The following is a 12,684-nucleotide window of genomic DNA, read 5'->3' on the forward strand; positions in this document are numbered from 1 at the left end:
GGCTGATCTCTGTCCTCCTGCTCTCTCTTTTCAGATGCTGCGCTGCAGTGCACCCCGTAGTGGAGGGCTCACCGGGACGTCCTGAGCGAGGGGGGGTCCAGCTCCCACCCCCTGCCCTCGCACCTTGACCTGTGGCACTTTACGGTCCCCCTCCTGCTGCTGCATGGGCTGTTCTGACTCTGGCTCCGTTCGGAGTCCAGGCAAGTAAGGCTCCATGCGGCACATCCACGCGGAGACGTCCCTGCCTCCGGAGCGCGGCACTGACCCCAGCCTGTCCCGGCCCAGTGGAGAGGCGCCCTTGGAGCCTTCCTCACAGCGCTGCACCCACCGTGGCATCCTCATGGGCTACAATGAGACAGAGATCAAGCGCCAGAAGGTTTACCAGGTCTCCATCTTCTCCCATCTCTCCAGCTCCTCTGAGAGCACGGAGCAGCGGGCAGGCAGCCGGCCGGCCGTCAAGAGGGGTTACCCCGAGCAGCGAACTCCAGAGGGGGGACGAGATCCAAAACGAACTCACTGGGGTGGCGGGGGGGTGGACGGCAAGCGCGATGGGGGCCCTGGGCAGGCTTCCCTGGACGATGACGATACCTTTGAGGACGGTCTGCTGGTGGAGGAGCTGTCCCTGTGCGGCTCTGCCCAGCACTTCTCCCACAGCGGGCTGCGGGTGGTGGAGCACCGGTGTGAGGGCAGCCCTAGCCACAGCCCCAAGGCCAGCAGAGAGGACAAGTCGCAGGATGTCTCCTCCTCCTGGCCCCAGCACATTGCTTGCAGTACTTTGCACACGAGAGACGGTTGCCCTGTCTCTTCGGGGGATCAGCCCACAGACTGTGGGGAAAATGGGGAGCGGGCAAGTGGCCACAACTTACTTCACCTTGATTTGCACAATATTGCACAAACAGCCCGGTTGGACTCTGGTGGGAAGACAGAGAAGCCAGGGAGCAGCCCAGCTCACAGCAGCAGGGCTACCGGAGAAGAGGAAGGGCTAGTGGTGGCCAACGGGTGCAAGGAGCCCCCAGCTCCGCAGGCAGCGCTCAGCCCCGAGCCCAGCAACCTGAGCTCCCTGGAGAAGACACCCTGCGGGAGCAGCCAGCTCAGCGGCAGCAGCTGCCCGGCCAAAAGGAAGCTGCTGCCCGCTGGTGAGGTTGTGGCCGACTCCTGTTCTGAGGATGAGAGCCTGTCCCCGCCGGCAAGGAAGAGGGTCCTGCCGTGCCATCCAGTGCCCACAGCCTGCCGCAGCACTGATGCCAAGGGGGCCCCATTCTGGAATCACTTGCTTCCCACGGCCAAGGTGAGCATCGCTTGCGCAGGGAGGCAGGGCATGGCTTGGGGACACCCGGAGCTCAGGGCTGTTTTTGCGGGCAATGTGGTCCATCGTGGCACAGCACCCTGTTCCTGTCCCAGTGCCACAGCACTGGTGCGAGCAGGATAGTGGCTGACAGCCAGTCCTGGGACACACAGTCTATAGGCTGTCACCAACTCTTGACACCTTTTAGTCACTGGATCCTCTGCTTGCAACCAGCTTTTTAGCCTGGAGAGCCTTGCTCGGACAGGACACGACCTCCTTGTGACAGTGAGAGTTGGATATGTGGCGTGGGGCCACACTCGGTGCCTGACAACTCCACATTAAGCCAGACTGACCGGCAGGCTTGGGAAGAGTGGCTGTCTTCTGCCTGCCTGACGAGGAGGAAGTCAGAGGGGTGGGATGGCTTGAGTCCCTGGCCATGATATCCAGGACAAGGGTTTGGTGGCAGGAGTGGGACTGGACATGCTCTGGGCAGAGAGTGGGAGCCCCAGTGCTGTGTGTGGAGATCCACTGGCTTTTCTGCAATTCTGGGGTGCCCATGGCATGTCTCCAGGGTGCCACAAACTCAGAAATGGGGCAGACTCCAGAGGTTTGCAACCACCCTGGCAGCTCAGGGGCTGCCTGCAATTCCTCCCTTACCAGCCCCTCCTGGCCAGCTCCATGCCTTCACCGTGTCGTGCCAGCCAGAGCTGGCACGCTTCTCTCTTTCCCTGGGGCATCCTGTGGTGCAGGGACCCTCAGGGACTGACAGCAGAGCTGCCCTGGCTTCTTGCTGCTTGGAGCCAGGACGCATGGTCCGTGGGGCACAGCTCCATCCCTGCCCGCGTGCCATTTTTGGTGACTGTCCCCCAGCCCAGCTACCCCCAGCACTGCCCTTGCAGAGTGAAGCCCTCCAGCAGCTTCCCTGGGTTTTCCCGCCCGGTCATGCCAGCCAGCTCCATCATCCTTTTGTGTTGTGCTGCCCTTTGTGTGGCTTCCAGAAGGGAAAGCCCCTGAAAAGGGGACATCTTTAAAAGGAGGCTGCAGTGTGGCCCTGCCTTTAACCCCCCAACCCTACAGCTGTAGGAGCCTGGCTGTGGGCAGGGGCGGGCAGCACGGCCCTTTGCCCGGCGGCACCACTGAGGACTTTGCATGAATCGCCAGGGGACGGGACTTTTCCCGGGCTGGTCGGGGAGCTTCATCGTAGGTGTTACCCTTCCCTGGGAGGTGCAAGGGGGTGTTGGTGCGTGGCTTTGGGGGTGTCCTGTCACTGGGGCTGGTCCTGAGACCTGCTTTGCAAGGTGGGAGCTGCGTGCTGCACCCTCGGCTTGGGTACCAACACCCTCATCCCCAGCAGAGCCACTTTGGGATTTGGGCAGCCCCACGTCTCCACCAAACACTGCAGCCCTCATGCTGCCCTGTTGGCTGCCCCTGCAGAGGCTGTTGATGGCTCTGCATGGATGGGAGCCTCTCCGATCTGCTGGGACCCTTGTGGGGCAGGGCAAGGGGCAACGGCACCTCCTGGGGATGCGCAGTCCCCGGTTACTGCCCTGACATGGTTCTCTATTTCGTGTCCCCTCCAGAGCTCAGCAGATTGCACTGCGGTCGGGAGGAGGCTGAAGAGCGGGCTGCGCCTCAAATCGTGAGTGTCCCAGCAGCCCTATGGGATGGACGCGGGGGCTCGGGGTGCCCAGCCACCCCAGCACCCCACAGCTCTGTGGGAGGGTCAGGTTGGGTCCCTTCCCTGCCCCAGGTTCTCCCCTTCACAAGACCCCAGGCTGTGGGGCGGAGGGAGGTTTCTTCTGCCCCTGGTGGGTAGGAAAGTGGGTTCAACCTCCACCAAAAACAGGGACAGGGGGACTGGAAAGGGCAGCCCAGGGCTGCATGCTCTCCAACCCGACTCCAGTCTTCTCTCCTTTCAAAGGCGACATCTCCGGAGCAGCCTCCGGAGGGGTACCAGATCCTCTGCAGCGCCCTGGGCCACCACCACCGTCAGCCATGCTTTGCTGGGCAACTTTGAGGTAACAACGCCCACCTGCCAGGGAGCGAGGTGGGTCCTGGGAGCTCCAGGCTGGGCTGGCGACGGACATGAGAGGCTGAACCTGTCAGGATCGCCGGCATGGGGCTGGGCTGATTGTCCCCAAGGGCCTGACGTGCAGTGGCTGTGTCACACAGCCACCGTTCACCAGCAGGATGTCTCAGCCAGTAGATCCTCGGGTGATGCACCAGGACCCTGGACCCTGCCGAGATGGCTGCTGTGGGGCTGAGCCGAGGCGCTCTCGCTGCTTCTCTGTGTTAAATGGCTGGTTTTAGCCCACCAATTCAGGATGGGTCTGTCTCAGAGCGAGCAGCCAGGGCCCCTCACGGGTGGTCTCTGGAAATCTGGGAGACACGCGAGGGCAAGCAGACACGTGGTTGCGGTGGAGATGGGGGTGATCTCACCTGCAGCTTCCAGGCGAGGGGCAGGACTGGTGTTTGAAGGTCACTAACGCTTCCCTCCTCTCTCAGGAGTCTATCCTGAAAGGGCGCTTTGCACCGTCAGGGAGGATCGAGGGGTTCACGGCAGAGATCGGTGCCAGCGGCTCCTACTGCCCCCAGCACGCCACCCTGCCCGTTGACGTCACCTACTTTGACATCTCCGAACATAGCGCGCCCTCGCCTTTCCTGGTACGCAGATGAGGGAGGGCTGGGACCCCGGGGGAGGTGAGTGGGGGCTGTACCTGGGCACTGCACATCATGGGGGCTGCCCCTCTCTGGAGAGCGTGGCCCGAGCAACCACCTACCTGAGGAGACCACTAGCTGTGCCAGGAGCAGTTTTTAACCCAAAAAGCAAAGAGGGAAAGAAGAGGGAACCCTTGCAGGCACACAAACAGGCAGGCTGCTGCCCAGCCATCTCATGGCAGTTGCTTTGCCGTCAGCTCTGCGTTGCTGCTTGTTTGTCCCCTGGTCTGGAGAGGGAATGAGCTGGGTGTCTTCTTGCCACCTCGTGCCAGCATTCCTGGCGAGGGGGGCTCTCGGCTCTGTGCTGGGTCCCAACTGGGCTCTCCATGGGCTTTCTCCCTCTCTCACGTGCTCTTTCTTTTGCCCCAGGGAGTGATTGACTTGGAGGCCTTGGGAAAGAAGGGTTACAGTGTCCCCAAAGCTGGAACCATCCAAGTGGTGAGTCGTCCCCTGGTCTCTGGCAGCGCCATGGGGAGGGGGCTGGGTGGGCTCCGGTTGCCCCCCGGTGTGGATACGTGCCATTACGTTGTTTGGCAGGGCAGAAAGCTTGTGCAGAGGGGGTACGTGGCCACCAAGACAGCACAGTGGAGGGGAGCACGGGGACCCCAGGGTGCTGGCAGGGAGACAAGGTGATGGGAGATGCAGGGAAGGAAGAGGCGGGTGGGGAGGGACGGGGTCTCGGCAGGAGAGCATGTACATGCAGCGGGGATGGGACAGGAGCACGGGAGTGGAGGTGGGTGGAAAGGACTGACTTGTGGGGCCTCAGCCCCACCTGGGGCTGGTGTGGGGCTTTCTGGACCCTTGGGCCTGCTGGTGCTGTCCCCAGGTGCCCCAGCCCCTGTCCTACGGATCCATTCCTGTGCCCTTCCCAGTCTCACCCCCTACCCCTCTGCCCCCAGACCTTATTTAACCCCAACAAGACTGTGGTCAAGATGTTCTTGGTGACGTACGACTTCCAGGACATGCCGGCCAACCACATGACCTTCCTACGCCATCGCATCTTCCTGGTGCCTGTGGGAGAGGAGGAAGGGGCCACCGTGGCCCCCAGCGACCCACAGGGCTCCGGCCCACCTCGCAGGGTCCTCTGCTACCTGATGCACCTAAGGTAGGGCAGGCCGGGAGGGATGGGCGCTTGCCCCAAGGTCACCCCTGGGCTCCTCTCCCATGTGTCCCTGTCTCCCCAAAACTGCAGGCTGGAGTGGGGGGATGGCAGCCTGGCCATCCTCGCCCTGGGGAGGAGCAGGGACCAGTTGCTCTTTTGGGGAGGTTGGAGCTACCCTCCTGCCCAAGGGCAGGGGTCTCTGTCCCTCTGCAACCGGAGCGTGGCCATCTTGGCAGGGGGGTCGTGCCCCCCACCGAGGCTGTCCCGCCCTTGCCTGGGAGCCTGATGCCCCTTCGCCCTGCTCTCGTCTCCACTCAGGTTTCACAGCTCCAAGTCAGGGAAGATCTACCTTCACGATGACATTCGGCTGCTTTTCTCTCGCAAGTCGATCGAAGTCGACTCGGGGATCCCCTACGAACTGAAATCCTTCACGGAGATGCCAAGGAACCCCTGCTACTCACCCCGGGCCTGACTTTCTCCATGCCCCAGGGCCACCGGGGAGCCTCCAGCCCAGCACTTTGGGGAGAGATGAGTAAAGGGCCAGCAAGCAAGCACTGCCTTGAAGTATCGCCCTCCTCGCGCGCCCCCGTCCTCCTGAGCAGCACGGACACCCGTGCCCTGCAGCAGGGCTGGGATCACGAGGGGGCTTCACCAGGAGGGGCAGGGGCTGGGGAGCAGCCCCGGCACTCCAGGGAGATGCCCAAGCCTTCTGCCGGCGCTGCTCCCAGCTTGGAGACTTGGCTGTAGCTGGGAGGGGGCTCCGGGCGAGGCTGCCCACCCTGGTTGTGGGGTTGGGAGCAGAAAGTGTGGAAGAGTTTGTATTTATTGGTATTTATTGTTGCTGGGAGCGCAGAGGAGGCTTGTGCAGAGGACTGGAGGTGCTGTGCTGTTCTTCACCCCGATCCTGTCGGTGCTGGATGAGGCCCTCGGCAGCGGGGGGCTGCCCCGGTGGGGCAGGGCTGTGGGGGCTGCAAGGGTGGCTGGGGACGGGGACACCTTGGCCTGTGGAAGAGAGGGTGACCCACCTCTCGGCCAGGGTGCAGCTCCCAGGCCAGGGCTGCGTTAAAAGCCCCGGGAGAGGCCGAGACTTGCTGGGCACAGCTCTGTGGGGCCAGCCCCACTTCAGGCAGCTTGGGGAGGCCTGGACTTGTCCTCTGACCCCTTTAGGGCAAGCCGGACCCCAAGAAGTCTGTGGCTGGCAGGAAAATGGCCATTGCCGTGGATCCTGAGGCTGAGACGTGGCGGTGACACGGCTGGGGACCTGGGGCTCTCTGCAGGAGCATGGGGACAGCCATGCTGGAGGAGGCTCTGGATCCCACGTGTGCTGTGGATCTGAGAGAAGGGGGAGGTGGCCAAAAAATCAGAGCCATGCACCATCTGCATGCACGGGGTGAATCCCATCCAGGAGGCGGCTTTAGGCAGGGGCCCGCCGGCAGCAGCAGGATGGGCAGGAGCCCTCGCTTAGTCCCCGGGAAGAGGGGAAGCAGGAGAGGACATCACACGGGAGTCGGGCTGGACCTTCTCGAGGGGGTGACCTGGAGCAGCGCCCGTCCCCGCTGCAGCCTCGGCAGCTGCGGGCCAAGCCCAGGGCGGGTCAGAGGGGGGGCCCGAGGGAAAAACGAGCTTGCACGTACCCGCTCTGCACCACCCCCGCACCTGGGGTCTCTGCCGGGCTCCCGGTGCCAGCTCGGCTGGGGGAGCCCCGGCCCCTCCGTGAGGGACAGGTCCCCACACCGGCACACGGCAGCCCGGGCAGCGTGCAGGGCTCTGACCTCGCACCCCCGGCCCCGGGGCTCCCGGGACGGCTATCATTTAACCACAGCCCGCCCCCTCTTCATCGATCCCCGGGGTGCGGGGACAGGCCAGGACGGGGATCCGCCACGGCGGGGCGGGGTGGGGGTGGTGGTGGTGAGGTCCTGTTCTCCCCTGCCCGGGGGCGGCCGAGAGGCTCCGGCCCTGCCGCCCTGGGGGGCCGGGGGCCGGCTCCCCCCCCACAGCACAGGACCCGGGGGTGCCCCGTGACACCGGGGCCCGGGGTCCCGCTGCCCCCCAGGACACCGGGGTTGCCGCGGGTGCGGCTCGCCGAGGCCCGGCGGGGCGGGGAGGCTGTACCGGTACTTCCCGCGTTTGTGTCTAATGTAATAAACGCCCCTTTGGAGACCGAGCGCGGGCCCCGCCGCTCCCGGAACCAGAGGCAGCAGCCGCCGCGGCGGGACGGGCCGCCCCGGGAGGCGGACCCGGAAGGGGCGAGACCTGCCGGGAGCCTTTCCGGGGCGGCGGGGGAGCAGCGGCGGCGGCGCCGAGCGGGGCGGGCGGCGGGGCGATGCTGGCGCGGGCGGGGCGCCGGGCCGGGCCCGGCCTCGGCTTGCTGCAGGTGGGGCCGGGGGAGGCCTCGGGGGGCCGGGCTGGGGTTGCCCGGGGTAGGGGGTGCTGAGGAGGCCGGGGGGACCTGGGCTGGGGGAGCCCGGGGGGGCCGGGCTGGGGGTTGCGGGGCTGAGGGTGCTGGTGTCGGGCCGCTGGGGGAAGTGCTGGGGTCGTGGGGGCTCGGCTGGGGATATTGGGGTACGGGGGGGGGGGATGCAGAGGAGCCCTGGGGGTAAATGGGTATGGGGGGACTGGGGGGTGTTAGTGGGAGGGGGGTGTTGGGGGACCGGGGGAAACCGGGTGTGGGGAGCGGGGAGGTGCGCTGAGGGGGCTGGGTTTGGGGGGAGTGGGGCTGGAGAAAGCTAGGGGGTAAATGGGTGTAAGAGAAATGGGTGTGGGGAGCTGGGTTGAGGCGCAGGGGGACATGGGGGGCGGTGAGGAGGCTGGGGGGAGCTGGGCATGGGAGGGAGTGAGGAGAGCCGTGGTGGTGAGAGGCTGCGGGGGGGAGGGTGAGGGAGTGCCTGTGGGGGGAACAGGCCCTTGGGAGGACCCAGAAGGCTGCCGCAGCTGGGGAGGGACAGGCTCTTGAAGGAGAGTGGCCTGGGACTCAGGCGAGGAAGAGGGGTGGGAGGAGGGGGTCTGGCCAGGGTGCAGAGTGGGACAGAAGAGACCCACACACACACCTTCCTTTCCCTTACGGTGTCAGGGAGGCTTTATTTCCTCCCCCAGCGGGGATGTGAGGGAAGGGGAGATGAGGGGAAAGCTCCAGCACCGGGTTGAGCCACCCTACACTGCAGAGAAGGCCCTGACACTCGCGCTGGCCCTGGGCCCCGGATCGCATCCCTGTGGGGACAGCCCATGTTCCCTCACGGCGTGGGCTTGTTCAGGGCATCGGTGCTGTTTCCTGCCCTGGTGTATCAGGGCTGTGAGCCGCGATCCCAGATGAGAGACCAGGGATGGTGCTGGGCTCCGAGGTGCTGGCAGCCGGCCTCCATTCCATTCATTTTCCTTTCTCCAGCGCTCCCAGCAGCTGAAGCGTTCAGCGTGGCTGGCCCCGGCACCATGCCGCTTGAACTCCGGCCTGCCCATGAATATCGGGGTGCTCTTTGTGCCGCAACAAGAGGCTTGGGTGGTGGAGAGGATGGGCAAGTTCCACCGAATCCTCGAGCCTGTAAGGAGCCGCTTTTCTCCCCATCTGGAGTCAGCGGGTTCCTAAAGCTGTAGCGAGACGTATCCTTTGCGCGAGGATTCGGGGAGCGGTGTGCTTATTCTTCCAGATTGCAATCGTTTTGACTGCCTGCAGACTAATTTCCCTTGGTGGGGTGTTAAAAGCACTGAGAAACCTAAATTCTCCCTATGTGTAAAGCGCATTTGCTCTGCCTGCAGCATCTGCAGCGTGTAGTGTACTAGGTCTTTGTTTGCACAGCTCTCTCTAGTCTGACTGAACTTTCTGGGGGGAAACCCCAGATTAGCGGGCTCAGCCATCTAATCCCGCCCTTTTCCCAGGGTTTGAACTTCCTCATCCCTCTGCTGGATCGGATTCGTTACGTGCAGAGTCTCAAAGAAATCGTCATTAACGTCCCAGAGCAGTCAGCTGTCACCTTAGGTAAGGGACAGCTCCTGCGTCCTGCCCCTTTCCTTTCCCTGCGTCCGGGGTGAGCAAGGGGCAGCGCAGGGAGGAGCAGGAATGTCCCAGGCTCCTGCACCCCGGTCCCTGGGGACCTGGGCTTGGCTGTGCTCCTGGCGCTGTGAGCGGGAGAACCCCGGGAGGTCCTGCTTGCCCTCCCGGAGCTGCGGCTGCCCCTTCTTGCTGGGTTGAACCTGGGCAGGAATCCATTGTTCAGATGTTTTCCTCTGTTGAACCATGAAAAATCTCCGCTGTGTTTCTGTAAAAAAGATTTCAGATCAGGTTAATGGACAGCTCTGTTACAGTTCTAGTATTAAGATTTTTGTTTTGGGTTTTGTTTTTTTCTCCTCTTAAATCTTTATTTATGAAGATAACTACAGTATAAAACATTTTGATCTGGAAACCTGAGACTTCTTGTGTATTAAAATGTCACAGCGTAGTGTTTTCTAGGGAACGTCAAGATCCTTTTTACAAAGCCTTTTAGATAAGGAGATCCGTTTCAGCCAACCCCTCTTCCGTTCCACGCTGCTGACACCAGGAAGGAAAGGGATGACCCTGCCCGGCTCTGCAGCTTCTGTTGGGGAAGAGGGGTCTTTGCTGCTTCAGAAAACAGGACGTGTTGTTCTCTCCCGGCAGATAACGTCACCCTGCAGATTGATGGTGTGCTCTATCTGCGGGTTATGGACCCCTACAAGGTACCGTCCCCGCTGCGCCGGCACTCGGCCCCAGTCAAACTTGTCGCATCCATGGCTGCGTCCGGCACGGTCTGCGTGTGCCGCGCTGCTCGGCTGGCCGCCGTGGCCGCCCTCGGGCACCGCTCTCCGGGCTCTGCTGGCTCTCTTCTCCCCACGATGCGCGGCTCCAGCCTCTGGCTGGCTTGCTGCGGCAGGTGGGCTGAGCCCCGATCCCTCCCAAGGCTCTGAACTCCGCTTTTCTTTGGCAGGGGTGTCTGCGGCAGGTTTCTCGTCTCTTGTGTTTGCTCACCCTGCCTTGTTAGGGGTTCTTCTTGGCATGGCCATTGATTCTGTTTTTTTGCTTCTGCTCTCCAGGCCAGCTATGGGGTGGAAGATCCTGAGTATGCAGTGACCCAACTGGCCCAGACCACCATGAGATCTGAACTTGGCAAACTCTCCCTCGACAGAGTCTTCAGGGTGAGCTGGGGAGGTGGATCGCGGAGCTGCCAGCGTCGGCACAGCCAGGCTGATACGCTTAACAGCAAAACACCCTCTGCTTGCAGGGCTTCTGGCCTCTGTTTCAGTTGACCTATTAGCGAACCCTTGGAGATGGGTCTCGTTTCGGGGTTTTTTTTTCTTTTGGCTGACCTTGGCCCATGATGGGGAGGTGCCTGTTTCGCTCCTGACCCCCGCCTCGTGCTAAGCGCCTCTTCTTTGCTCTCTGCCGTTGCTTTTGTGCCTCCCAGGAGCGGGAGTCCCTCAACGCCAACATCGTGGATGCCATCAACCAGGCTTCAGACTGCTGGGGCATCCGCTGCCTGCGCTACGAGATCAAGGACATCCACGTGCCCCCGCGCGTGAAGGAATCCATGCAGATGCAGGTTCGGTTCTCTGGGAGGGCAGTTTGGAGCAAGAGGGAAGTCTTCCCTTCCACGCCATGCCATCGTTGTCTGTCCAGAGCTGACAGCGCTGGCCCCTCCTGCTGTGAGGGAAGCCCGCTGGCACTTTGGCTGCAAACGTACAGCTGTCTAATAAGTTAATTCCCATCCTTATTTCGGTGGTACGTACAGCTGTCAAATAAATTAATTCCCATCCTTATTTCGGTGGTACGTACAGCTGTCAAATAAATTAATTCCCATCCTTATTTCGGTGGTACGTACAGCTGTCAAATAAATTAATTCCCGTCCTTATTTTGGTGGTGGTGGCCCCTGCCTGGCAGACGCAAGCCCTGCCAGCTCCCTTTAGAATCCCAGCGGGGCTCTGTAGGAAGCAAATCCCAGAGCTGAAGGTCTCCCCTTGAGAAACGCCGGGCGCCGGCTCTGCGGGCTGGAAGGGGAGGAGGGGCGGCGGCTGTCCCGTTGGGTGCGGACCAGGCTGCGGAGGGCTGGGCAGCGTGAGGAGCAGAACCAGCCCTCAGCGGGGATCACGCGCTGTTTAGTAGCTGGGTTCTCGTACTTTGCTAAGCCGCGCTTGCCCGCGCGGGAGGCAGGAGCGTGTCCTTGCTGCGCGTCCCCCGCGGGTGGGGTTTCCCCAGCGCGGCCGCGGCGGGCGGGCGTCTGACTTGTGTTTGCAGGTGGAGGCAGAGCGACGGAAACGGGCGACGGTGCTGGAGTCGGAGGGGACGCGGGAATCGGCCATCAACGTGGCTGAGGGGCAGAAGCAGGCCCAGATCCTGGCATCAGAAGCTGAGAAGGCCGAACAAATCAACAAAGCTGCTGGTAGCGCCTTGGGCTACAACATGTGGGGCCTGGGGGGTCCGTAGGCCTCCGCACTGGGGGGTGGTGCTCCCGGAGAGAGACCGCATCCCTGTCTGTGGGCCAGGCTTCCTTAGCCACGCTGATCCTTCCCTGCGGGGGTCCTGGGGCTGGGCTCCGGCTCCTCTTGCTGCCCCGCAGCAGGAGGTGTGTGGCAGGAGTATCGCAGGGCTGCTGTTGGGGGAGAGGAGGCTTTGCATGCGTGAAATTTTCCTGAAATTTCGCTCCTTGTGAGTGCTTTGTCGCAGTTCTGACGCGCGTCCCGCTGCGGCTCGTTGCAGGAGAAGCCAACGCCATGCTGGTCAAGGCCAGGGCCAAGGCGGAGGCGATTCAGCTCCTGGCAGCCGCGCTGGCGCAGCAGGTGAGCGACGGCTCCTTGGGGCAGCCACCGCTTTGGCGCTGGCACCAGGGGAAGTGAAACCACGGCCGGGACGGCACCCAGCTTTCTCTTGGACCCTCCCTGGCGTCGTCAGCAGCAGCCAGGGAGGAGTTTTGCCATCTTGGGGGCCATGACCAGCTGGGGCGGGCTGGGGGAAGGAGTGCGGGTGGGCTCTCGGTGGTGCGTGCCTCCCTGCTGAGCCTCCTGCCTCTCTCCCCAGCACGGCAGCGCCGCCGCCTCTCTCTCTGTGGCAGAGCAGTACGTGAGCGCCTTCTCCAAGCTCGCCAAAGACTCCAACACCCTCCTGCTGCCCGCCAACGCCGGCGATGTCACCAACATGGTCGCACAGGTCGGTGTGGTCGGGGGGACCCCGTCTCTTGCCCAGGGGAGGTGAAGGTGGCGGCCCGGCGGGGCCTGGCCCGCTCCTCTCCTCTGCTCCCCCATGGCTCTCTCGCTCCCTCCAGGCCCTGGGCATCTACGCCACGCTGACCAAGCCACAAGCCGTGAAGACCCAGGACGAGATGCCCCCAGCCCGCGAGGACCCCCAGCCCCCCGCCACGGAGCTGCTCAAGGCAGAAGAGGCCAGCTCCAGCTAGCGGGGCCGGAGGGGTCCCACACCCTCACCCGGGGCCTGCCGCCCTCCCCGGTCAGACGCTCTTCTTCCTCCCCCGGTCCTTATTTTGTATTTGGATTTAAATCATGTAATAAATGGTACCGGTGCTGCTGCAGCACGTCCCTGGGCAGCCCGACCCGTGACCCCGCTGCCTGCCGCCAAAGGGAG

General features: G+C 63.2%; 2 protein-coding genes across 21 annotated transcripts in view; both read left to right on the forward strand.

The window, feature by feature from the left end:
• Positions 1 to 5,656, forward strand: part of LOC142075907 (atos homolog protein B-like) — a 38,427-nt gene extending 32,771 nt beyond the window's left edge. For all 19 annotated transcript variants that reach the window (XM_075138003.1, XM_075138009.1, XM_075138005.1 and 16 more), the window contains 7 exons: positions 35 to 1,288; positions 2,866 to 2,924; positions 3,207 to 3,303; positions 3,791 to 3,949; positions 4,373 to 4,441; positions 4,903 to 5,108; positions 5,424 to 5,656. In XM_075138003.1, coding sequence (XP_074994104.1) covers positions 215 to 1,288; positions 2,866 to 2,924; positions 3,207 to 3,303; positions 3,791 to 3,949; positions 4,373 to 4,441; positions 4,903 to 5,108; positions 5,424 to 5,577 — 1,818 coding nt within the window. In that variant the 5' untranslated portion in view covers positions 35 to 214 and the 3' untranslated portion in view covers positions 5,578 to 5,656. The remainder of the gene's footprint in view (positions 1 to 34; positions 1,289 to 2,865; positions 2,925 to 3,206; positions 3,304 to 3,790; positions 3,950 to 4,372; positions 4,442 to 4,902; positions 5,109 to 5,423) is intronic.
• A 1,718-nt stretch (positions 5,657 to 7,374) lies between these two features.
• On the forward strand, positions 7,375 to 12,646 carry LOC142075910 (stomatin-like protein 2, mitochondrial). 2 transcript variants are annotated; one of them, XM_075138024.1, is made up of 10 exons: positions 7,375 to 7,479; positions 8,488 to 8,640; positions 8,976 to 9,075; positions 9,733 to 9,791; positions 10,146 to 10,247; positions 10,517 to 10,651; positions 11,344 to 11,488; positions 11,806 to 11,885; positions 12,124 to 12,252; positions 12,368 to 12,646. In XM_075138024.1, exons 1-10 carry the CDS (start codon positions 7,429 to 7,431, stop codon positions 12,497 to 12,499), a joined length of 1,086 nt encoding a protein of 361 aa, XP_074994125.1. In that variant the 5' UTR covers positions 7,375 to 7,428; the 3' UTR covers positions 12,500 to 12,646. The 2 variants fall into 2 exon arrangements, with proteins under 2 accessions (XP_074994125.1, XP_074994126.1); XM_075138025.1 differs by lacking the exon at positions 10,146 to 10,247 and having other exon boundaries at positions 7,376 to 7,479.
• Positions 12,647 to 12,684: the final 38 nt, after the last annotated feature.

Source organism: Calonectris borealis, chromosome Z (genome assembly GCF_964195595.1).
Source record: "Calonectris borealis chromosome Z, bCalBor7.hap1.2, whole genome shotgun sequence".
Taxonomy (NCBI): Eukaryota; Metazoa; Chordata; class Aves; order Procellariiformes; family Procellariidae; genus Calonectris; species Calonectris borealis.

Excerpts from the sequence above, each read along its gene's own strand:
- LOC142075910 (XM_075138024.1), top strand. The coding sequence starts at position 7,429 with ATGCTGGCGCGGGCGGGGCGCCGGGCCGGGCCCGGCCTCGGCTTGCTG. Across the intron at positions 8,641-8,975 it reads TCCACCGAATCCTCGAGCCT|GGTTTGAACTTCCTCATCCC; the intron begins GTAAGGAGCCGC and ends CCCTTTTCCCAG. Across the intron at positions 9,076-9,732 it reads GCAGTCAGCTGTCACCTTAG|ATAACGTCACCCTGCAGATT; the intron begins GTAAGGGACAGC and ends CTCTCCCGGCAG.